The sequence below is a fragment of the Aythya marila genome (assembly GCF_965140915.1).
Source record: "Aythya marila genome assembly, chromosome: 8".
In the NCBI taxonomy this organism is placed as follows: domain Eukaryota; kingdom Metazoa; phylum Chordata; class Aves; order Anseriformes; family Anatidae; genus Aythya; species Aythya marila.
The window spans coordinates 30,014,558-30,039,644 of record NC_139049.1 but is presented as its reverse complement, the minus strand read 5'-3'; the positions used below and the strand labels follow the sequence as shown (position 1 = coordinate 30,039,644).

General features: G+C 41.0%; 2 protein-coding genes across 9 annotated transcripts in view; one reads left to right on the top strand and one right to left on the bottom strand.

Annotated features, from left to right (window-relative positions):
• The window catches only part of DOCK7 (dedicator of cytokinesis 7), a gene marked incomplete at its 3' end in the record, with an annotated part of 96,903 nt that overhangs the window by 37,603 nt on the left and 34,213 nt on the right, over positions 1-25,087 (top strand). For 7 of the 8 annotated variants that reach the window (XM_082766526.1, XM_082766525.1, XM_082766524.1 and 4 more), the window contains exons 15-22: positions 14,818-14,935; positions 15,803-15,873; positions 16,714-16,852; positions 17,030-17,131; positions 17,428-17,514; positions 18,298-18,529; positions 19,835-19,999; positions 21,255-21,424. In XM_082766526.1, coding sequence (XP_082622652.1) covers positions 14,818-14,935; positions 15,803-15,873; positions 16,714-16,852; positions 17,030-17,131; positions 17,428-17,514; positions 18,298-18,529; positions 19,835-19,999; positions 21,255-21,424 — 1,084 coding nt within the window. Of the gene's footprint in view, positions 1-14,817; positions 14,936-15,802; positions 15,874-16,713; positions 16,853-17,029; positions 17,132-17,427; positions 17,515-18,297; positions 18,530-19,834; positions 20,000-21,254; positions 21,425-25,087 lie in introns of those variants that run through there. The other variant, XR_014318057.1, reaches the window with a different exon arrangement.
• On the bottom strand, positions 341-10,072 carry ANGPTL3 (angiopoietin like 3). The gene is made up of 7 exons (XM_082766529.1): positions 9,529-10,072; positions 8,426-8,536; positions 7,445-7,562; positions 6,643-6,756; positions 5,456-5,551; positions 3,418-3,690; positions 341-2,076 (listed from the first exon to the last, which is right to left on the bottom strand). Exons 1-7 carry the CDS (start codon positions 10,024-10,026, stop codon positions 1,895-1,897), a joined length of 1,392 nt encoding a protein of 463 aa, XP_082622655.1. The 5' UTR covers positions 10,027-10,072; the 3' UTR covers positions 341-1,894.

Sequence of the window (25,087 nt, the reverse complement as noted above, 5' to 3'; positions counted from 1 at the left end):
ATTTGCCTAGGTTTTACATTTTGTCTGTGTGCTAAAGCCAGTATCCTCTTACCAGTTTTACTGCTTTCTGGCACTTTAAATGGCTTATTTTTGTCTTTACACTGGGGGATAAAAATGAAGAAGATGCATAATCCCTTTCATATTTCTATTCTGATTTAAAGGTAATTTCCTTGTTTACAATGCTTTAAAAAAAAACTATGAAGATCTGGAAGAATATTTTTTTAAGCATTTCAGAAAACAATAACCTTTCAATAACTAAGTGTAGGCAGAGAGCAGATTTCTTTTCATGATTTTTTCTCTATTAATTTAAAGCTCTTTCACAGTATCATTGAAGATAATACACTTATGAATGGTGGTGTCTTCATCTTCAGTTGAGTAATTTCACCATCTTACTCACAGGATCAGTTACTTCTTGTCATAAAAACTGGATAAATACAGACCAGATTCTTAGAAAACAAAGCTTACAAGAAAGAGTTTATTCAAGTTCCGCATCTCATGTCTTTTTGAAAGATTTATTTATTTATTTACGGTAGAGGTTCGACAGGTAATTAAACACCACAAAATACACCAGCACAAATAAGCAGCACTGTGTGTTCTCTTCTTTGTGATAAATCCATAAGAAGTAACAGTATTTTAGCAGCTTCTTTGTGATTAGCACATTCAATTCACAGTTGTTTCACTCTGACAAATTACAAGTTAAGACCACTTTTTGGATGGTTGCAAATGTAGAGATAAAAAAAAAATCTGTACTGTACAAGGGTTATACAAAATATACAAGTCAATATGACTCAATATAACTGCAGAATTGAGGTCTTTGTCAATAAACACTTCTGCAGCAAGCCACCTGCAAGCATGTCAACAGTCCTACTGCCTCAGAGGCAGCTGAAGTTAACCAAATGTGAATGTGTCCTCAGGAGCAGGACCAGCACTGTCCTGTCGCATGGGTTTTGCCTATAGGGTTCATCGGATGGCACCATTGACTCCATTGGAGTTGCCCCCAGGCACAGTTACTCAGCTGTTCTCTATTTGAAAGGTGTTTGGTCGTGTGCTCACTTGGTGTTTCCTTTCATTTCGCAGTGAGCTATACTAAAAGGTCACAAAGGGATGGGTCTAAATCCGTTCCAGATGAGAAGAAACGATCTCTTACTCATTTCAGAAAGCTTTGAAGCTTAGCCCTTAAGTTTCAGTTTGTAAACACAGTTCTTAACCTATTCTTTGAAGTGTGATATCTAAAAGATTAGGTCGGTGCTCCGGCTTACTTGATGTGTGTGTACACATCTACAGCTGTGTGAGTACAGTGCTTCAGCAAAGATCAGCCTGACCTACATCACTGAAAGTTTGTTTGGAAATACACAGATCCCTAAAATGGGGAGTTACTCATCTTTTGTTTGCCCACAGAAACGTTCCACAACAATAACATGAACCAAACAACAAATCAGTCACTTTATGAAACAGAATTTCTTATTTTTCCTACAAATTAATACCTAAATGTCTTCTGTAGCATTTTGCCAGCCCTTTATGTTTGCTGAAACACTTTTCCTGTTCCCTCCTACACAACCCAGAGACAAATGCAACAGCCTGAAAACCCTTTCCCCCAAGCAGTATTATCTAATACATGAATAGGCAGCCAATTCCTAGGCATTAGGGTTTGATCCTGGGGAGGTAAAACCCTACTTAACTTATAGCAGGTTGACATTTGGGCTAGGGTGAAGGAAAATACTCACCAAACATGTGGTAAGACCATCACATATGCCTCAGGGTTTATGTCATTGGAGAATACACCATACAGTGTATGGATTTGGATATGCACCTGTTACTAAGCATAACACGAATTTCTCTGATGTAGCAGTGTTCAGTGTATATGTTCTGAATTCACGTGCATCAGGTTAAGCATTCAGTCAAAGCTTTTTAGATCTGTCGGGTGTATCATTATTTTGGTTGACTTGAGCAAGTAGTATCTTCCTTTTTTAGGCTTCCAGTATAAGCCTTTTCTTCTGTCTAGTCTTCCTTTTGACCTTGGTGCGACGTATTTCCCATTAAGATTGGTTTCCTCGCATTCGCTGTGCCACCAGCCTCCTAAGAAAAAAGATTGTAACGTCAGTTGTACCCTATTGTGCTCAGTTTCTGAGTACAGAGTTTCTGTTTGCAACACAAATCTTCTTTAGTCCAGTTCCAGCAGAAGTGACAATTATCCTGTATACCCAAATGAAATGTTGCTTGCACATAAACCCACTTACACTTGCCACTTGAAGGCCACCACACAAATGTTGTGCTACCTGTTACTGTCAGCTTCACGTAAAAGTGGTGCTGCACAGAAAACGGCATGCACAAATGCTGCCACTGAACTGGGACACTTGGGAGGTTACCTCCACTCTTTCATGTTTCCTGAGACCCTGCCCAGCAGATTCCTGATTTCCCAATGCTTTTCTCAAGTAGAAACAGGCAAATCTCCACATCTGGAGGCTGAAGAGCCTTTGGTAAACAAACTATTTTTTTTTTATTGGCCCATGTCCTTAACCACGAGCTAGAACTGTGAGCCCAGTTCTGCTGGCAAAGGCCTGGCCATGACCATTGTGCTAAATATGAAAGTCTAGCACTTTGGAAGTCATTGCCCATCTGCTTTGTGGTCATTAGAGCTGTGTAACATGCTCAGCATTGTTTCAGACATCAACAATGTTCAAGCTACAAATGACATGCACGAAACGTTTGCTGCACTAAGTAGGTGCCTGGCGGGCAGTTCTGTATCCTGTAGTTTTATGTTTAATTGTTTTTTGCATTGGTTGCTTTTTGCTATAAAGTGGCAAAACATAAAAGCTTCATTAAAATCAAAGAATGTAGGAACCCTTTCATTGCATTATCATTAAAGAGAACTGTCTTCAGCCTCTCTTCTTTCTTCCTCTTTTGAGAGTGATTGTAGCATAGTGTTGACAAACAACTAAAATCTGTCTTTGAATGATGGTGAGTTTCCATTCTGAACTTTTGGCTTGTAGCCAGAATGGAGCCAAGAGTCAGTTTGTCTTTTCTTTTTTTTTGCAAGAAGGGTTGAAACAATCCAACCTAGGCTGCCCTACTGGAGCAGGCCTCGGAAGAGGACTTGCCCTTTACTTTAGAGCTCAGAATCTCAGCCCAAGAGTTTGTCTCAGCTGATGCTGCTGATTCTGTTTCTACTGCTGGTCATTTACACAGCCTCACCACGCTTTAGTTTTGCCTTCTATAAAACACAAAGATGATGCCTCGTTGTAGGACCCAACAAAAAAAACATCTCCTGTTCTTTCCTGCAAGGACAAAGATGCTGCTACCCTCCCTGTTTGTTTCTAAAGTCAAGCAAATACTGGTAACCACCCACTAAAGCATGCTACCGTCCTTCACTTAACAAGGAAACAGCCACTTTAGTGTACCCGGCTGGCATACTGATACCTAGGTAGTTTTCTGGGCAGTTGAAGTTGTTTATTACGGCCAGGTCATGGTCTGCAGTTGAGAACCGCAGCTCTGTCTGCTCGGGCAGCGCGTTGGGGATGCTCCCAGAGATCCGTGAAAGCTGAAGCGTGTAGTCTGTCTCTGGGCCTCCCAGGTTGAATGCGTACTCGACGTAACGTTTATTATCTTTCCAGTCCTGCAGCTCGATCCGTAAGATGTAGTCCCCTTGTTGAGTAATGGAATAGGTCTTGTTCAGGCCCAGCCAGAATTCCTCTGCAAAGTCATAGCAAATAGATGCTGTGAATATGGAGCCTTTAAAAAAACATTGATCATGTTTTTCAGATATCTAACCCATACCTCATTCACCTTTACAATATCATCATTTGAAAACATGTATTTAAGTAAACAGTGCAATGTGAGAATCAACAAATGTCAGAGGTGAGGATTTGGGGACAGAAATTACCAGGCGGAGAGTTAGTGGGGGAAGGTGCTAAACTTTCCCTAAAAACCCATATCGCTCCCCCTGCTATTGAATTTGTTTTTACAGATAACCTGTGGTTGGTATATGTGAAAATATAGTATTTAAAAGGATTTATTCATTGCTTTAATTAAATCAATAATATGAGCCTTGGGAACTGTTGATCTTTTCAGAGGTCTCCTGCTGCATTCTTTTTGTTTACCTCTTCCTAATTGCACACTGGTGATCAATAAAAGCCAGAGATATAAATGAACTGGAGCTTCTCCCACCTCTTGTGAAACTCTGGGTGGGAGCTCAAGACATTTAAAACATGCATGATTGGAACTGCGTGACAAATGAAGCAAATGACATACATAAAACCTAATTGCAAACGTTGTTTTTTAACAAAAGAGCTGCAAAACTAACCTGAGGTTTTGATACCCTTGTATACAGAGTGAATTTAACCTGAGCATTTTTCTTTTGCTATAATTCTTGATTAATTGCTTCATAAATTATACTCATTAAGTAACTAATTATCAGAGCCACTGGTGTCAGTGCAGGGTAGGTAATTGCCCCATGTAGAAATAGTACAGCTGAATCTGAATGCCATACATGCAGGTGGCATTTAGAGCAATAGAAGACAAGATGAGTAAAACACCCCACAAATTACAGGTGTGGAACAGTAGCCTGGTGTTCTCTCACCTTAGAGCATGCAGCACCAAACTGACCAGTACGGAGCTGAGCATTATGGCATCCTCTGACACTGGAAAGATGTGGCCTCATGTTGGTTTAATGTATGGGAATTGGAGGCAACTAGAGGGGCAACCATAGCATTCAATATGATCAGACAAACTATGTGGGTAAAAGTCAACCTCAGTTGTGAGCTACTGTCCCAAAATGGTGATGTTTTCATCTCTGCTCTGCCTAGAAAGTCAAAATATTTTCTAAACCAAAGTAGAATCATTTCATTGTAAGAGAAAAACAAGGAAAATACTCTGGGTAGGAAGGCTGGTAGGCATCTCTTGGTAAAAAAACTTCTTTGGAGTTGATGATTAACCCTTAAATGTGGGTGTTTCCTCAGCCTGGCCAGCCAGGTGAGGACATTTGCCACCACGTGGGGAGCTGGAGGTGGTTGTGTAAGGGAGCACCCACAGCTTCAGGTGCTCTTGAAAAAAAGAAAAAAACAGACAAATCAGGTGATGGTCCTAAGGGAAACGTGGTTGCAGAAAGTTTGAGAGAAAGTAGTGAAAGTACCTCAGTGAGGTAGTATTTTGTGTGTTACTTCAAAGCATTGTGGGGTGCTTTTGTAAATAATAAAATCTCAATAGCTAAAATAGCATTCAGAATGCTCTGATTCAGACTTGATTCAGCAAAAGTTTCTAGACATGTTTGAAGATGTGTCTTGGAGCATTTTAGTGAATTATACTTTCTGATAAGTGCTTTCTAGTATTCCACTAATGAGGCAAGCTGCTTAGATTTGTTTGTAGATTTTGTCTGCTCCTATGTGAACACCTTTCTGGGAAAATTCAGCTTCTCAAATCAATTTATACAAAGCAAAGAAAACAGAAGAAGCATTTTTACCGTTGAGATCACCAAACCCCTTGACATAGGCGTCCCAGGTTTGGTTGAAATCCAGTGATCCATCCACTCGGTTCTGGATTACGGTCCAGGAAGTGCCTGCAGATGCAAAGAGGAAATAAGTCACAAACCTGGCTTAAGTATTTGAAGTACTGGGGATAAAATTCAGCCCTACCAGCCCCTGACACACAGACGATGCTGCTGTGGCTGCCCTTCTGCTGCCTGCCTTTAGCTGGTGGTGTTTGACTGCTGAGAGCCCAACTCCAGACAAGGTTTGAAGTGTTGGAGGCCACGGCTGGCTAGGACGGCCGAGATCCTGCTCCTGACCAGGTCATGACAACCTTGTTTAACAAATTTCAACAAATGTAAGCAAAGGAGGGTTTTGCACAGGGCAAGCCCATGCCGCTCTGTGTACACATCCAAACATATCCCATCGCCCTGTCACGTTTGCACCAGCGTGTTCCCAGCCAGCTGTGGCGAGGAGCTGCGCGGGGAAGCTGGAGAGGACAGAGCAGCACTGCAGGATGCCAAAATGGGGGAACAGTCCTCTGGCCAAACTACGTGTGGCCACGTTGGCAAAGGAAACAGCCAAATGGGTTTCTTACAAAGATAGAGCTTGGGTAGGTGCTTTATGTTTGGTTTGTGGTGATTCTGGGTACATCTGGTCTGTAGCTGCAGCCTCTCCCAAACACGATGCAGGAATCCTGTCTCCAGGACTCACCTGTTTGGGTTGGTTTGATATACCGAAGTCATAAGCACCAATCCATGCTATCAAACAAAATTTTACTAAGGTGTTTAAATTTGCTTTAATTAGGAAATATTACTTCGTGTTGCAATGTAGTGGACTTTATAATCTCCATTTTTATTCTTTATAACTAAAGGGGGTTTGCCTTTTTAATATTAATATGCTTCATATTAATTGTATGCATATTGATAAGAATAGTATGAATATACTAAATATCCCATGACTGAAAGTACTTTCCACAGTATAAACAGATAACCTAGAAGAAAGGCAGTGTTGTGGGGACTTTAGGAGAAAGGAAGGTGCTCAAAGAACATACAGAACAGTAAGAGAAGAGGATACACATGACATAATAAGTGATTGTGTACTTTGGGATGAGACACGGCTTTTTGGCTTATAGAAAACTACTTATTTGAGAATTGGACTGTTGCTAGCACAGCTGTCTTACCGAATTTTGTTTCACAGTAGACATCGAAAGCTTCTGAGCCATTAGGCTTAATAGTGTAAGTGCCACTGGTCTGAATGCCGCTGTTGTAAAGAGCAGTGCAGTCAGGAGCAGCACCTAGGAAAGCAAGCACCAGGCAATTACAAACCCTCTTTTGGATGTGGTAAGTTTTAATTCAGCTTTGTGACTTGAATTATTCTATAGAGTAGCGCCAACACAAAACCTGGAACAATCTTTTTGGTCATTATCACAATAAAGGTTATGAAATGGGCAAATTGCTTTGGGCATGGTAGTAGCACTGCCACGTTGTATGTACGTTGGACCACCTACATTTGGGTTTGGCAAGGTTTCAATTCAGATAATTTTGGAAAATTTGTAAGGCTTAAGACTGGACTCGTAAATTTCCCAGTTAATGCTGTTCCCATCTCTGCAGTTCAGAAATGCATCTCAACTTTAAAGAAAGCTTTTCCAAATCATGAAATGAGCTGAAGTAAATTAGTTCTTGGTTCATACTCTCTAAGACAGGCATCAGCAAGTGGCAGTAAAAGGATTGCCACATGGAGTGAATGGAGGCTGAAGATTGAGGCCAGGATTATGGCATTATTGGATGTTGTTTCCATGTGCCACCCCAGAGACAAGTATACATACAGCATGGCTAAACAGATTATGGCATTTTCCAAAGCAGAAAATCCAGCTCCTTCCAACAGCACTCTATGTAACATAAAAGCATTTTGCTTTTGGTCTCTGACTACTAAAAACCAAAAGCACTGTAGTGTGTAGTTGCAGCTAAGGCGTATGGTCTCACCTTCATATTTGTATGTTACAGCTGTGGAGTTGCGCAGAAAAAAGGGGGTGGCCTCTGGTTCTGTGTGCTCCCCAGTGAAGGAGTTCTCTGCGAGTTCCTGGAGCTCGATGTGGTTCAGCTGGGAAGAAGCATAATTACAGACTGTTAATTTCCCAAGGCTCTGAAGTTATGAGGTTCATGTATCAAACTGAGCGATGTCATGCAGAGAGTAATTTTTTTATATGACCATAACCCTTTAAAATAGCCAACTTATGACATAAAAATAACTTGAGAACCACACTGGTGGATTTCAGGTGTATGTTTCTGCTCAGGTGTATGTATCTGCTCAGACAACACAGGATTCCTGAGGTGAGGAAGTGACCAGTTCTCACAAGGTACACCTTAATGGGTAAACAGACTTAACTTATTCCCTCAGGTGACATCACTTAGACGAATAATACCGAGATCTAAGAGCACAGAACCCACGGTTCCTTTTATAAAAGGCATTTTCCCTTTATAGCCTCCTCTTAGAATAAATTAATAAATTAAATATGGGCATGTCAGTTCTACCCAGCGTTGCGGTTACACATGTTGAGCTGCAGCACATGGCTCCCTATTGAAGTGAATATTGGAAAAGAAGAAAGAGATGGAAAGTAATGATGCTTAGAAGACCAAGGGAACAAGAATAATAGGATAGATGATAATAATAATAAAGAAAAAGAAAAATAGCAGTCAGGAAATAGAGCAGCCTGGTACTGATCGACAGTGCTTTGGAGCTGAGGCCTCAGCCGTGTGCTCTAGCCACAGCCCCCAGCCTGGCAGCACAGCAATCTTTCACCCAAAAAGGTCCTTGTTTGTGGTCAAAATTGCTTATAGCCTCCTCTGCGCTCCCAAAACATCAAAGAGAGGGATGGCTGACCAGAATGAATGGTGGGACGTTAGCTCCTTCAGTGTTATGAGAGGCAACAGATTCAGAAAAGAGAGATGTGATGGTTACTGTACCTTGTCCTCCAGCTCCATGATCTGGTTGTGCTGTTTGTCGAGCTGTGCGTGCTGATCCTCCACGATTTTGAGAAGCTGCTTGATGTGGTTGTCCTGCCGCTCCACAAAAGCCTGAGAACAGGAAGAGAGGGAAGGGGTTTGTGGTTAGGGGCAGCAAAAGGCCTTCCCAGGGGCACTTCCTCAGTAACTCATCACAGGGGCAGTTCTGGGAGGCACAAACCATTTAACATTGCCTTTTCCATGGGACTTTGTGCTTTTCTTCTAAAGGTCCAAATTTCTTTGCCTCTGAAGTGGACACCCAGCCTTTTTGATCCTTTTTGGAGGCAAACTACGGGCAACTTCATAGACTTCTATTGTTGCTATTTTCCTTATGTTTTCACGTGAAGTTTACATTCTGTGAAGCTGATCCTTGATTCAAACTAAAAATATGGCACTGACAAAAAAAAAAGGAATGATGCCCAGTGCTTAGGGTATTAGCTTGGGATTTGGAAGGTCAGGATTCAACTTTCTGCTCTGAGATGAACATCCAGTGTTTTATGCTTTTGCAGAATACAGTTACTACTTCCTTTTCCATAGGAAACCTTGTACCCACCTACGTATTTCCATGTATTGGCATTAAGTCTATTAACACCTGCAAAATTCTTTGGTCCTGGATGGTCCCCACAGGCACTACAAATGTCCCTCAGTTTAAACTTCCTGCTTCTGTGCTGAGCAGGCAGTTCCTGGTGCATTGATTTGTAGTGAGCTGATGACATAAGAAGCTATGGGCTTGGTAATCAAATCATTTTCCTGATTTTTTTCCCCTCATTATAATTACAGATTTTTTTAAAAACGCATTTGCAAAAACTGAAAACGATACAGAGCCTTATCACTTCACTATTTTCTCACTGATTTCACTGGGGAATTACACTGTAAAATAAACCACTTGTCAAATTACAACACTGATTCTTATAAGGTTATTTCAGTGATTTATTTCTCAAAATACACAGTAGCAGTACAGTGAGGGTGCAGGGAAAAGATGAGCATCTATTGTATAACTACCGATAATAGCATTACGATTTACTTTGGCTTTGTGTGTTAGGGGTTCTTACAGATTTACTTACTTTGAGTGAAGAAATTTCATTTGTCTCTTGCACTGTAGGCTGGGTAATGGCCAGCTTAGTGACTTTGTCCTCCAGTCCCCACACCTTCTCCTGCAGCTGGATTTTGTTTTGTATGAGGTCTTCAATCTTCAAATTCATCTCCTGCGAGAGATTCTTTATCTCTTCGTTGTTGATTTGCAGTCTGGCAGTAGTTTGGCGGAGCAGTTCTTCTTCTTCTTTGATTTCACTGGTTTGCAGTGAGAGCTCATAAAAGGACTTATCAAAAATGTAAAGTTTTTGAAAAATGTCATTCATCTGCCCCTTTGTCTTATGCACGAAGTCTTTAAGACCGTGCCCAAGCTGGAGGAGTCCATTGGCTAAGATTCGTACATCATCTAGCATGGCAAATCTCGATTTTGTCTCAGGAGAAGCAGCCGAATCAAGGGCAGAAAAGTCCTTCTCAGCTCTAGCTGAGAGAGCAAGTGGGGCAATGAATAGAAAGATAAGAATGATTTTCATGATTTCTGCTCCTGCTACGCTTTGGTTGTTCAGGATGCAGAGACTTTTCCTAATAGTTTTCACTGTGTGACTGTTCTGTGTTGAAGAATTTAATCTATATATACTCCTCTTCATTTTAGAAGAGGCAGACCAGCGAGTTGATCATTAAACTGTGTGTATTTGAACGAATGTAACCCCTCTCGAATCTAGGTTGATACCTGGGAAACCTGAGAGCCGGGCACGTAGCTGATTAAGCTGTCTCTGAACTTTTCCATCTGCCAGACGTGCTGTTATAAAATGTTAATGATGACGTATGACGTGTTTTTGACACAAGGCTTTTTTAATAGATTAATTGTGGGTCATAATCTCGATAAGGTCCAAATTGCTTCTTATTTGTGTTGTCTGATTCCTTTTATTCCCTTAGGATTATAAAAGGGTTTACGCTGCTCAAGAGCACTGGATGCTGCATTTCAGGTTATGCAGCTCTTTGATAAGCTGTGGAAGGGCACAATATTCCCAGATGATTCACACAATCTGATTCTCATTTTGTACCGTGTTCTGATGTAACTCATCGTACCGCAGTGGATTTGCTTGTCAGCTAGTTCAGATTAAGTGAGAAAGTGGGAATTAGGTCCAGAGATTGTCTGGATGTGATTCTACTGTCTTAAGGTTTGTGCAGTAATTTACACCATGTAAAGCTTATTTTTTAAGAGCTGCTTTCCAGAGGTGGGTGAGATAAATAATACCCTGCTTACATTTTTCACCTTACCATTTCCCTTGCTGTTTAAAATTCACACTGAATAAGACAAGGCTACAAGTACTCTGAAATAAATGTCCAGTTCTGCACTGGGTCTCTGCATGGAAGCGTGTGTATTTCTCAAGGAGTAGTGCAGTGTGAATGAAAGGTATTTTTCTTTCTGGAATCTCTTAGAGCAATCCAAAAATCAGTCCATGCTTAATATAGCCTGTACTTTGGAGGATTTTCAGGTTTTTGATAGACTCTTCTAGCAATTCCTCCTCTGGACTGTTTTTTTGTTGTTGTCCATGTACATATATGTGTACAATACAAAGCATCAATAGAAAAACTATTTACAAAATTGTTATCTCATACAATGAATTTCTTGTGTGATCAAGGGTTGATAATGTGCAGGTAACCTGCCCCTTCCCCCCTAATAATTAAATAACATGAGTGTATTTTAGATCTCTGATTAATTGGTGAATGTTTTGTACCAGCATGATTGGGCTTACTGTACTGTCTGAGCAGCCTTTGCTTCATTTGAACTGCAGTGTGGTGTTGAACAGCTCTTCAGATGTTTCAGCTGGACAATCCTTTTACCTAGAAATCCTTTCTGAACTGGAAAGAGGCCTGAGATACGTACAGACCAGTGCAGAGATAACCTCACAGCCCTCCTATTTCTCTCCAGTTCCATACAGCTCGCATTAAGGCAGCCTGGAGGCGTGCACTTGGGAAGTGCAGAAAGAGGGGTTCTGGCCAACTCAGTGCCCTTCTGGTTCTCTGCTGCTGCCCTTTGCAAAGCAGGAGCTGAGCCCCCCTGCATGATCCTGGGCTGCATCTGCTCGCTGCAGGCAGGTGTAGCACGTGGTAGGGAGCAGCTCCGTGCTTAATTGCTCATTTGAGACTGGAAGCCTGTAGGCAACAAGGAATCTGGTTACGGGCCGTCATTAAAGAAACTCATCAAATCTGTGTTTACCCGGTCCTGATGAAAATCTGTTAGAAGAATTGCTAGAACAATTAGGGTTATTCACTGGGTGGTGATCAGCCTGAAAGGTTTGCTTCGAGTCATCGTTCCTGCAGCATTTTCTCATCTCTTAATAGCAATGGAAATACATGAAGAGATGTGCAAATGAGTTAAAAGAAAAACCAAACCCCACACACGTGCAAGATCTGGTTTGCTCGCATATTGTGCCTATGTGGGGATTTCTTGGGGATCTTAAGAGCTTACCCCTGAAACACGTGATAGTTTTTACTTTGAATGATAGACTGAGATAACGTTTTACCTGATAACCCCATTTAAACAATTCCAGTGTTTAAAAAGTAGATAAAATGTGCTTTCATTGTAGTGGTATTTTCTGTAGGGAAAGTCCTTAGACTGTCACTTGTGTAGATGACGTTTAGGTAAAGTTTTTATCTGGGCCTGACACTGCTCTGTAATGGGGAACAAAGTCCAGCCTTTGGCATCCGACACAGGGATTTGGGGCTGCAAAACTTGAAGAACTGGTTGCAAAAGTTAGAAAAAAAATAAATTAAAAAAAAAAAACAACTTTCCACAATCCACTTGAAAATAATTGGGGTGGCTTTGTGGTTTCAAAGAAATTGTGTTGAAGAGTTTTTTTAGTTCTGTTTTAAATAGCTTTGTATTGTCCACATCACCTCCAAAAATCTTTGTTCCTGATTTAGTCTTCAGAAAAATAGAGGAAATTGCTCAAGAAATGCCAATAAACAAACAATTAGAGATGATTTTACCAGATTTCTGCAGCTGAAGAAGCTCCTGCATGTCCCCGTGCACCAACGCCACCGCAGCTCAGCCAACAGCATGAAACGGGACCTTGCTTGTCCCCGAGCACTGCTCAGATGTGGAACTGCCCCGTGGGAAGGTTTGCTTTGTGAAGGGGAAAGGCAGTCAAAATGCTCTGATGTCAAGTGTTAAAAGTTCACGACTGGCTGCTAAGCACATGCAGCTGTAGATGTTGCCGTGTTAATGCCAGTGCCAATAAAGTCAGGCAGTGCTAAGTGCTCTTGAAAATGCCACCCTCCAGGTCTTGGACGTCACAACAGTCACACAGCCCACAAGCAAAGCGAGACTCAGGAAGACAGGGGAAGGAAGGCCCTCTGGTATGGTGAAACCATAAGGTTTGGGAGCTGTGGAAACTGTAAGGAGAAATCCTGTCCCTGAGAGCTGTTAGCCCAGTCAAGAAAAGATGCATTTAATAAACATGGTCCTAAAGATCTTTGATGCACCTAGGTGACCTTCTTTAAGTGGGCTTTAAATGATTTTTATAGTAGGAATAAAGCAAAGAAAAAGGTCTCTGGGATTTACTGAAAAGGAGAATTTTAATAACGGGTAGACATCCCCTTTATGAGTTAGGACCAGCTCTTAATGTTTTAATACATTTATGAAGAAATTTGGAAAATGGCTACAATCACATCATATAAATATTTAGGAGAGTGCCTGGTGCCATTATTTCCAAGGCTTGGGAAGCCTTTGCACTTTAGCCATTCATTTTTACGGAGGTAAAAGTACTTTTGAGATCTGTTTGAGATAATAATGTAAGCTTTGCATACATTTTGCAGGGCATTGTAATAACGGCTCCAGACACAAGTCCTTGGGTTTAAAGCTTTTGGCTGAAACTTTTATTGGTAGGAATCAGTGAATAATCGTCAGGAGGTAGCTGTTACTTGGAAGCATAAGGATTAGCTGTCCTTTTGTTTTGTCATTGTATGCCTGGCCTGGTTGTTGGTGCTGCAGTGTTATTTTCCTGGTAGATCCAAGGTGAAACTATCTCATTCTCTTCCAAGGTCTTAGCATTTTTCTCATCAAGCTGCTGAAATGACTCCTTTTCTCCCAGGCCACAGCAGAAGAGCTGGTAGGAGAACTGCAGGCTTGGTTTAGGTTCCCCCCTGCTATCCAGCGTAAATCAATCCCCAGCACAAGACCGCCCTTAGTATAGGGATCCTGTAGCCAGGCTTCCCAAATACATTAAATCCTTCTCTTAAGCACTAATAATACTTAATAAAAGTTTTATGAGCAATGTACATTTTAGAGTAAATTTTCATATCCATTTTCATTTTAAAAAGAACATCAAGGAGCAAATGTATTCATGCCAGAACAAAGTAATTTAGTAGAGCCACAAAAACGGCACAGGCCCACTCTGAAACAGTAAGAGAACATTGATTAGGCAAAGCGACCAACGGGGCTGGGATTCAAGAACTTAATTCAGCATGAAGGACTTGAAAGGGAATAAATTTCCCATGTGCCAACTAAGCATATTCCTCTGCCTGGAGGGGTGAAGAAGTCTGGCTCCGTAACGCGGCCCCACGTATCCTGATGGAGCTCTGCATCCACACTGCCCTTGAGGAGGTTCCTTCTCAGGCCCTTAGAGCTTTCCTTAAGCCCAGCGTTGGGTGGTGGTGGCATAGAGGGGAGCACCCGGGGTATCAGGGAGCAAACGGAGCTGAGATTGTCAGAACCAAGTCTTTGGGTGGGATTAATTTGTCAAAACTCCGGCATCTCAGCTGGCAGTTTTGGTTGATCCCCATCTTTCACTGAGTGGGTACTGGGGTGTGGAATTGAAAACACCATCTCCTCTGAGGCATTGCAGAGGTTCCCTATCTGCTGAAAATTCAAGAATACAGATGTCCTTTTAGGTCAGTCCGTTGTCACAGGAGAGTTGGAACCTGAATTTATCGTGGTGAATGGAAATTAAAAAAAAAAAAAAGTCACAAAAAAGAAGGTATTCAACAGAAACCAGCCACTCTCCTGAGATGTTTTCTCTCCACTTGAACTTGCTAAATAGTGTAATCACTTGGAAATTTTTGATGTATTTTTCAAGGATCTTTATAAACAGGAACTGTTCCAAAATACCACATGAGTTAAGACTTCTGATGTCTAAAAGAAGAGGTCATTATCAAGTCACTTGTGCGGGTGTGCACGTGTGTTCAAGAGAAACCACCGCCTAATGGAAAATAACAAACCCTTCACGCTGCTTCTGTTTCTTTAGGGGGTTAAACAACAGCATTAAATAATGGTGTGAACGCTGTCATTCTAACAGAGGTGCCTTTGTCTCTTGCAGGAACCTTCTTTATGTCTATCCTCAGAGCCTTAACTTCGCCAACCGCCAAGGATCTGCCAGGAATATCACTGTCAAAGTCCAGTTCATGTATGGAGAGGACCCCAGCAATGCTATGCCGGTGAGGGGAGAGCTTTGTGCTCAGTGTGAGTGCTGCGTCCTGACAAGACAGGATGCACATTACAGCCATAAAATCCCTGTGTTAAAGAAACCTCACTGAAATACATTTCAAAACACAAAGTTCCAGGAAGCACGCAATCAGAACATCTCAAGGTGTTTATAGAGGGCATTTGTATGGAGTATGCAAAATAACAATGTAGTAGTATTTTAACCCAAGAAGTTGGCAGCAGACACCCTGTGCTTGAAGTAGTGTTTGCTTCCATGCCTGAGAAATGGAAGGGTGATAGTTATACTTGTGTTCGGTGCCAGAAGTGATCAGCACTTGGTGAAGGTTTAGGTGTGAGGTGTCTCCCCCTTAGGGTGTACTTGTACAGCTCTTGTGAAACTGCCCTTCCTTGTAGTGTGGTTTGAGACTTTGTGCAGAAAATCCCCTATTTGTTGTTACTCACTTGTTAATTTCCTCTGTTCTCCTTAGTTTGCCTCATCTGAGCTCTGTTGTCCTGATTCTCCTGATGTTCTCTCCCTTCCCTCCTTTCCTCTAATTTCTCCTGAATTCATGATCTCCCTGATTTTTGCCCTTTTGCATCTGCTAAATAGCAGGGAAAATCTCTCATTGGCTCTGGCTGGCAATGGTTACATGCATCAGTTCTTCAGCTGTATCTGTGTGCATGTGCAAATGGGATTATTAAAATTGTAAACTCCTCAGTGACTGGGTAAAATGTTGCATAGAAGTGAAGGGGCACGTACCAAGTAGTTGCAACCGCACAGAGCTGCACAGCCTCATTAATAGAGCTGTAAATAGGATTGTGGAACAGCTTCTTGGCACGGTTTTATGGGGGATTTCTGTTGATTTTTTTCTTTTTTACAGGTCATCTTTGGCAAATCTAGCTGTCCTGAATTTTCCAAGGAAGCTTACACAGCTGTAGTCTATCACAACAGGTAAAACATACGTCAGTATGTAAACAGACGTGGCTCCCAATGGGTATAGCATGGTTCCACCCAAAAGAAGTTTTACCACTGTGAATCTGTCTCACTGTTATTTATGTTATTTATGGAGCAGTGACTGTCTGCATAGCACTTACAGCAACACCTGCAGTGTCAGTTGATGTCATTAGAGCTTTGCAGCGACGAGGAGACTGAATCTTTGTGTGCTCTGGTACAAATCAAAAGCATCGTGTCAGAGGCCCTGATCCTGAGCACTTAGCTCAAGTCAGCAGATGCTTTATATAGAAGCTTCAAGTTAGGCATGATGATTTATGTTATAAACTCTTGTTAGCATGTGCTTTATTATTGTGTTGAGCAATTAGGTACTTAGAGCCTTTTAGGCTATAGTTACAAATTGGAAATACTTGGTCTTGAAAACAGCATCACAGCAGCTCAGGTAAGGAGTGTCAAGTCTGGCCTTACCATGCTGCCTGTCTTTGTGGTTGTACCAGGGAGAAAATCCTCTCTTTCAGACTGGGTACGGTGGCAATCTCCACCCTGTGACAAGAGTTCATTGCTCGTGGGGAGCAGTGCAGTTCAGAATCCTTGTGTGAGGGGAGGGGACATGGGGAACTGCAGTGCAGCAAGCACCGGGCTGCTGCTTGCATATTTTATGCACTGGAAATGCACACTGGAAGTTTTTCCAGTCCTTGGTAATTAGAAAGTGAAGCTTTTAATCTCTTTGGGTAGTCCATAAAACTCTTTCCTTCCAGATACTTAAAAGATCTCAAGCATGAGATAGTAAACCACGCTGCTTATATTGATGACTCAGTTGAGTGTCTGGTCTCTGCACAGGTCGCCTGATTTTCATGAGGAAATCAAGATTAAGCTTCCTGCCACTTTAACCGATCACCACCATCTGCTTTTTACTTTCTACCATGTCAGCTGCCAACAAAAGCAAAACACTCCCCTAGAGACTCCAGTTGGATACACCGTGAGTGTCTTTCAATCTATTTTTCAGCTCAGGATACATCCATAATGCATTTATTTGCATTTTGTTTAGCATCATTGTCGATGTATTTTAGAGTTTGAGATAGTCAAGCCTGCAAAGTTCAAGAAAGCCTGGAGAATTTTTTGGTTTTTATTATTTTTTAATTCCTTTTCTTTAAAGTGGATACCAATGCTTCAAAATGGACGGTTAAAGACTGGTCAGTTCTGCCTACCTGTTTCATTGGAAAAACCACCCCAGGCTTATTCAGTGCTTTCTCCAGAGGTGAGTTGTTCTTTGTGTTGAAAATCAGGAGGATAATTCTTCTGTCAAAAAAAAGTGAGAGGATATATGTGTACCTATATGTTTATGTGTGCATGCATGTGTATTTTTAACTCTTATTTCTTAAATGCCAAGTTTAGACAGATGTGTGTCTTTATGCATGGTATCAACTGGTAACAACACAACAAGATCATGGTGTATGATCTGACAGTAAAATGAAAAGAAATGGCAATTTTAATGAGAATTACTGTAGCTTTGCTTTCTGTCACATCCCCATTCATCTTTGTGTTAACCTGCAGGTTCCACTTCCCGGAATGAAGTGGGTGGATAATCACAAAGGAGTTTTCAATGTAGAGGTTGTTGCTGTATCATCCCTCCATACTCAGGTACGTTTGTGCTGTTATTAGTCATTGGAATATAAAGAGCCTGATAATCGTTTGACAGTTGAAAATACTGTCAAAGTTGATACTATTGAAGGGTACAGTAATTACTTGTAGTGAAATTGCAATCTCATTTTCAGTTCTGAGCCAGCAGACCTGTTATTCCACATTCTGCTGTGAGTATATTTGAGAAGTTCTGCTGAAAAACATGAGTAGTTTGGCCTTTATTCACAAGGGTTGAATGGCCAACACTGTTTTCAGACCTCAGACTGTTGTTTTTTATTACAACAGATCTAACATGCACTCTAGGCATACGTTTTCTTGTTTTGCCTTTTCCCCTCTGCCTCTTTTGTTTCTCTGTGTATTTTTTGTCTGTCTTTCTTTGATCCAAAATGAAAGATGGCAATCGTTTTGACTAATCATTTCAGCTTTTAGTTTATTAATTCCTCATACTTCATTTTGATGTTTTTTTTTTGTGTATTTTATTTGTGCTGTAATTAGTACCATAGCTTTAGTGCATTTTTGTCTGTTTTTCTAAATTCTTAGAAATGCAGTCTGTGGGTTTTCTAGTTTTGCCCTGACCATTTCTGAACATTGGTTGATTTTAGTTGAATAAGATATATAGGCAGAGCTCTCAGATGTTGTATTTCTGCTAATTTTGTGAGATTAAATAGTTAGATAGAAGACAGTGAAAGACATAGAGATAATCCACCCACGAGCCACAAGTCCACAGAAAGCAGTGTTCCTTTGGAAGCTTCTTGCTGATTATTATTTTTTGCTTATGTGTAGGACCCTTATCTTGACAAGTTCTTTGCACTTGTCCATGCTCTGGATGAGCACATGTTCCCTGTGCGAATAGGAGACATGAGAATTATGGAAAACAACTTGGAAAATGAACTGAAGAGCAGCATTTCAGCTTTAAATTCCTCTCAACTGGAGCCGGTAGTGCGATTTCTTCATCTCCTGCTTGACAAACTGATTCTTCTGGTAGTAAGACCTCCTGTCATTGCAGGCCAAATAGGTATTTTATTTAAGTTTTATAGAGAATTACATAGCTGAGAGTTTGACACTTCCAATTTTATCATATTTATGTAGAAATAAAGAAGTCCATTTTTATGCTTCATTTTAGTGCCACTAATATACCATGTATCTTCAAAATAAAACATGCTGGCATCCAGATCAGTGGTGACATACACAGGAGCAATATTTAATGCAGAGGTTTTCAAGAATGGCTAGTAATTTGTTGTCCAAGTTGAGGTACCAGAAAGGAGCCTGACTTTTGTAAATTGGATGCCCAGCACTTTCTTAGCATTGGAGCCTGTTAGGGTGTCTCCATACTGACATTCAGAAATTAAGCCTTTCAACCTCACTAGTCACCTTGGAAAACCTTGAAGTAGGTAAGTTACGAAGATATAGATGCTGTGTGTTCCTGTAGCTGTTGTGGATCTGATGCAGCCAGTATGAACAATCCTTTCTTTTGCTCCCTGTTATGGGCTATGCCTAAATGGCATAACTGAGCATTTAACGAAACTTAAATTCTTGTTATTTAAAATGGTAATTGGGATTTTTAACAGGAAACTGGAGTTTAGACATGATGGAGTATAGGTAACTGACACTACTATGAAAATAGCAGTCATTTATTTTAGAAAGGTTATCTTCCTCCCTTAGAAAGGAGGAAGAGTTTTGCTTGAATTTTTATTTTTTATTTTAAAGCTCTTTCACTTTTTAAGTGTTTTGGTTTGGTTTAATTTATCTATATGGAGGATTGAAGACATTAGTGTCTAGCTTTGAAAAAAACTAAGATTTACAGTCTCAAGCTGCAATCTGCTTCATCCCTAATTTGCTTTAAATATCTAGCCAGGTCCGTGTGTGGTTTTCTGTGCTCATTTTTAGTACAGAATTCTTTTTTGAGAACAGAATGAAATTGTTGTTTTTCTTTCCTCAAGTTTTCCTCTTATTTCTTTGGAGGAAATAGTTGACTGAGAAGACTTATGATAAATATCCAACAGGTGTTATTCATCAGTTAAACAAGGACTTTGTTACCATTGAAGTTTCTGGCCAAAATTGGGCTAATTCCAGGAATCGGACCTATATTCATTAAATGTTACTAAAATGAATAGAAAATTATCACTGCCACACCTGTCTTCTTCTCAAGCTGTTTATTAGATCTACTTCAAATACCAGCTTCATTTTTTCTTGAGAGATGCTTGCTATGCTCTAGCAAGCTTCACCATTTATCCTTTAGAAGGTGGATGAAGTACATATTCAGGATTTGATTGTGCCTATTGTTGAAATCTAAACTGAACTTCTTTCTTACTACTTTTAGTTAACCTGGGCCAAGCATCTTTTGAAGCAATGGCATCGATCATAAACAGACTTCACAAGAACTTGGATGGAAACCAGGACCAGCATGGCAGAAACAGCCTTCTTGCTTCCTATATTTATTATGTTTTCCGCCTACCAAATACCTATCCCAACTCGCCATCACCAGGTAGCTCTTTTTTCATTTTATTTGATGTCACAATTTGTTAAAAGCAAGCAGAAAGTGCTTGCTGGCAGGTGCTCTGAGCTCCAATTGCATGGCTGGTTCCCTGCCAAGCCTTTTTATTAACTTTATGGTGCAGTGTTGCCATTTAGAAGATGAGTTTAATTACAGTTAGCCATGTCAGAGATTTAACTATTTGATGCTGTTGAGTGTCACTCATGAAGGAGCACAAGGTGAAATTATGGCAAAATACTTTTTTTTTTTTTTTAGGAATTAGGGATGTTTTTTGTAGAATCATAGAACTATAGAATCACAGAATGGCTTGGGTTGGAAGGGACCTTAAAGATCATCCATTTCCAACCTCTTGCCATGAACAGGATGTTACCCACTAGATCAGGTTGGCCAAGGCCTCATCCAGCCTGGCCTTGAACACCTCCAGGGATGGGGCATCCACAGCTTCTCTGGGTAACCTGTTCCATTGCCTTATTGCCCTCTGAGTGAAGAATTTCCTCCCAACATCTCATGTAAATCTCTGCTTTTTTAGTTTAAAGCCGTTCTCCCTTGTCCTGTCATTGTCTGCCTAAGTAAAAAAGTTGCTCTCCATCGTTTTTATAAGCCCCATGTAAGTATTGTTTTCTGTGGCAAGTACATGGATGTGGTACACTCTGCCCTGTTTTGCTTCCCAGTCTCCTTCGTTAGTGCTTCTGGACTTGTATCCCATTCCAGCAAAAGTAGACACACTAACAATGGCATCTAAAACACTTGAAAACAGGTGTCTGAGTGCAGGAGGGAAACAAGCTAGTTCCACCTCTGCTGGGAACAAGGGAGGAATCTGTATGGGTGGAGAGACGGTGTGAATGAAAGGCCAGAAACTAGGCTTTGGAAGGACTCTTGTTCCCAGCATTTGCTTCTCGCCTGCAGTGGAAGATGTCTGAGGAGGGCTGGAAAAGCTGCGTGCTTAAAACTGTGCCCCAGTGGTTCTTCAGTGGTTTCTAGTCTTTAGTCTGGCTAAAGACATAACTCACACTGGCTGCCTAAAGCCACTGCGATCTTCCTGCTTGCCACAGATCAGTGAATACAATAGGATTTTAATCCCATCACCCTGGTGCTTACCATGGAGCACCAGGCAGGGGAAGCACGGGGAAGATTTCCTGATGGGCCAGACCTACTGCTTATACACAGGTTTAGCTGTAACAGGCTGGTATAAAGCTTACACTAAGGCTGCTGGTGTAACAGGATGGTTTTTTTTTCAATACCGTAGGTCCTGGTGGCCTAGGGGGATCAGTGCACTATGCCACCATGGCTCGATCTGCTGTACGGCCGGCCAGCCTCAACCTGAACCGCTCACGGAGCCTCAGCAACAGCAACCCAGACATATCTGGGACCCCCACCTCGCCTGATGATGAAGTTCGCTCCATCATTGGCAGTAAGGTATGAATGCACTGCTGCGGGTTTTAGGGGGCCTTCAGCATCTTTTATTAAGTATCTAAAGAAAGAACGGGGAAGTTTTGATGTGTTTTCCTATGAAAAAGACAAAAAAGCCTTCTCAGGCTCTTTCTGGTGGTTGCTGGTAGCATACCTGACACTCCACTCCCTAAAAATTGTTGCTGATCTCTCTGACATTATAGACATCCTGCCAGTGTTAGTTCCACAAGCATGGTAGTCAGGCCAAGAGTCCTTCTGGACTTGCCTCTCCAAGACTAGTAAGAACAGAAAGGTTTTACTACCTCAGTTTTCACGTGGCCAGCACCTGTATCCTCTGACCAGTTGTAATGTCTCCCCAAACTTTGCATCCCCTACTTTGCCACTCTTTGACCCTTCTTACCTCCCAAACCCAAATTCTCTTCCCCTCTGTGTTCAGCACTAACGGCTGCTCAAATGCTTTCTGTACTTACCTATGTCCGGAGCAGGTACCTTGCACACAGCAGGAATATTTCATGGCCAGAGATATTTTGGATGGTTAGTAATTGAGCCATAGTCTGGCCAGCTGAGCTGCAGAGTGAATTTATGGTGTGCTAACCTGAGCACCCACGATGACTCCCCACACCTTTAGTACTTGCTAAAAGTGGCTTTCCAGTGAATGGTGGCAAATGAATGCAGAGCATCTGGTGTGGTCTTACTCCAGGTGTTAGGTTCTCAGGGTGTATATACACATGTTTATGGCATGTTTGGGCCTAGATTCATACTGCTCAGCCTCAGGTACGTTGTCTGTTTTGGAAGTGTGGTTGTCCCTTATAGTCAACAGAGAGAAAAAAGCTCCTTGACAGACAATTTATATCACACAAGATAGGAATCACATGCAGAAGTGCCTGTCCCCCTTTGGTGACTTCGATTATTTAGGGCTGCTACAGTCCCAGATTGAGCACTTCAGTTTTCACCTAACATAGGTGATATGAGCCAGGCCAAGCCTGAGAGAAGTGTCTTAGTTCAGTTTGGGTTCTTTTCTTCGTCTCTAAACTGTGACAATTTACCCAAGATGAGACACTTTCCCACCTGCGTTCCTTGACTCTTTCCAGTATAGATGAATTTCTGAGCCCTTTCAGAGAGCTATTACGTTTGATCCTGTGGCAAAATCAGTGAAGGTTTTTTAATAAAGCCATCAACCCAACCAGGCAGGCTTGACAGCAGACCTGGGTTTTATAAAAACAAGAAAAACAGCATGAGAAAGAGACTGCTAATTTTAAATGAATAATGATGTGATTTCCTGACCAAATAGGAGGCTGAAGAAGTGTGGGTAGGCAAACCATTATTTCTTACATCAAAGTTTGGACTGAAAGTCTTAAAATATTTTAAAGACCACTTCAGTATCTTGCTAATTAAACAACTGTGACCTTTTGTGAAATGCCATAGGCACTAATGTGCATATGGAATTTACACAGGGTATCAGAAGCTTAATATGTGCTGGCTTAGTGAATAATGTCACAGTACAAAATTAAGAGAGATTTTCTTCTAGAGGTAGTCCAGGCTTTAAAAATACTAATGTGTCCATAACTGCTAATGGGAAAGTTTTCTTCAGGATAGCCAGATAGTATCAGAAATTAAGCTCGGTCTGACTTACACAAAATTTTGGTTAAATGTAATTATTTCTGTTAATGTCAATAAAAACATGAGATACTTCTTGAGGTGCTGAAAAGTGTATAAGGGTGCAAAAATTCCTATTCTGTTTTTCCAAGCAATGATTTAAGTACCTATATCCAAATTAGGAACTTGCCCTTCAAAATGAATCTATGTGGGAGTCTTTCTGCTTTTAGAAAGGACAAAAAACATTTGATAGAAGTTTTTGGAGTCCGGTCTTGTGTTGTTTTTTACTGAAATACAAGGTATTTGATAGTTTTGGTAAACTTGCTGTAAATCTCACTCACATCGGCATAATACTTAATTGGGAAAATTCAAATAGTCATCCCCTTTACAGGATTTAGAAGATTTTGGTGTATTTGCATAATAGAGGAGGTTTAGGTTTAGGCGTAATAGGTTTAGGTCTTGTCACTTATTTTGCCTTCATTTGTGAATTGAAGCCATGTAAATTTTATTCCCTACTAAAGTGAATTTATTGAGTGTCTAAGAAGACCTATGATGAGATTTTACGCTTAGAGAGTTCCTGACATGTTGGGGATGTGCTGGTAAGAAACAAACGATTGTGGAGTTCCATTGCTCTGATAGTGGATTTCACAGATGTGTGTTATGTACTTGCACAGATCCAGCTGCAGGTGTAACCCCAGAAATAGGACAGAATTTAACAGGAGTTTGGGGCACTTTGCCAAGCAAAAAGAAGGCCTTGTACTCTCTTATTTTCCAGAGAGGGAAGAAATCGGAGGGGGATCTTTCAGACATTTACAAAATCTGCTTCTGTAACCATTATATGTGGCTATTCTCAGAACCAACAGGATGTTGTGATTAGAAAACGTGAATAGAAATTAAAAGGCATTAGCAGAATTAGACCTGGTTTGACAAAACAAGAGCTTAGTTCAATGTTTTGCAAAATTTTTTTACTTTAATTCATGGTGAGCAAAATAAAGCATGTCTGTGGGTCTGAGCAGGAAAGAGAGGTTTGATTTCTCTCTTCCAGTAAGTAGTTGAGATTAAAACACTCTCCTTCTGTATGTTCAGTACATTTCTATCGGGAACCTTAAGCAAAATTACAGCATTGCTGTAATTCACATAGTGGATAGCTCAGTGCATTAATGATTTTAATCCCAAGCTCAATCTTTGGGTAGAATTGCCCTTGTGAGAATAGTTAGGCATGATGGACTTTGCAGCTGGTAATCTCTGCGATGAAGTGGGCTGCATCTTTGCTTCATATATTGGGAAAAGGCCTAGGCTGGCACAGAAAGTAGGATAAAAGCTCTCTCAGATGAGGGTTGAAAACAATGTGTGGAATTTTTAAGGAATGGCTATGGCATTGCACAGCTGCCTCTGATAGAGCTGGATCCTGAGACCCGGGTACATCCGCTGTATCCCACTGAATGGTCTTGACTGGAGAGTAGCCTGGTGTCAAACACTAATTTAATTCTCAGTTTCCTTCTTTCTGAGTGTCTTGAAAGGAAGGAGCCACAGTAATTTTGCACACATGGCAACACTGCATGAGTAGAATTTGGAGTACAAATGAGATCAAGCTTTAAAAAAAAAAAAAAAAAGATTTTTCAAATATTTTGTTCGGTGAAGCAGGTTGGTTCCAGAAAAGGTATGTAAGGTATCCTCTTTCCTCTGTCTGCCCTAGTGCCCAGAGAAAATGGCCAAATGTCCATGTGAAATCTTGTTCACAGGGTTGCTCTACAAACACTGCAGGATTTTTAGTCCATGAATAGGAAACCCTGTGAGAGCTGGCAGTGTTTTCAAAGTTTCTCAGTATTTTCATAGACTTTGTAGAGCTTATAGTGTGTGGGCTAGCAAGTAGTCTACCTTAAAAAAAGATCTGAGAAAAATCTGAGAAATCTGGACAGTTTTTTAATGTCAACAATTCCAGAGAGGACAGGCTGGGCCAGAGCTGTTGGCAGTATTAATGTGTGGTGAACGTGTGATGAGACAAAAATAATCCTCTGGACTAAAATGTCTCAAGAAATTCCTGAGAATTCAATCAATGTTAACAATTCTAAT

Coding starts and splice junctions, on each gene's coding strand:
- ANGPTL3 (XM_082766529.1), bottom strand. CDS start 10,026: ATGAAAATCATTCTTATCTTTCTATTCATTGCCCCACTTGCTCTCTCA. Junction 7,563..8,425: donor TCATGGAGCTGGAGGACAAG/GTACAGTAACCA, acceptor GCTTCTTCCCAG/CTGAACCACATCGAGCTCCA. Junction 6,757..7,444: donor TGTAACATACAAATATGAAG/GTGAGACCATAC, acceptor TTGCTTTCCTAG/GTGCTGCTCCTGACTGCACT.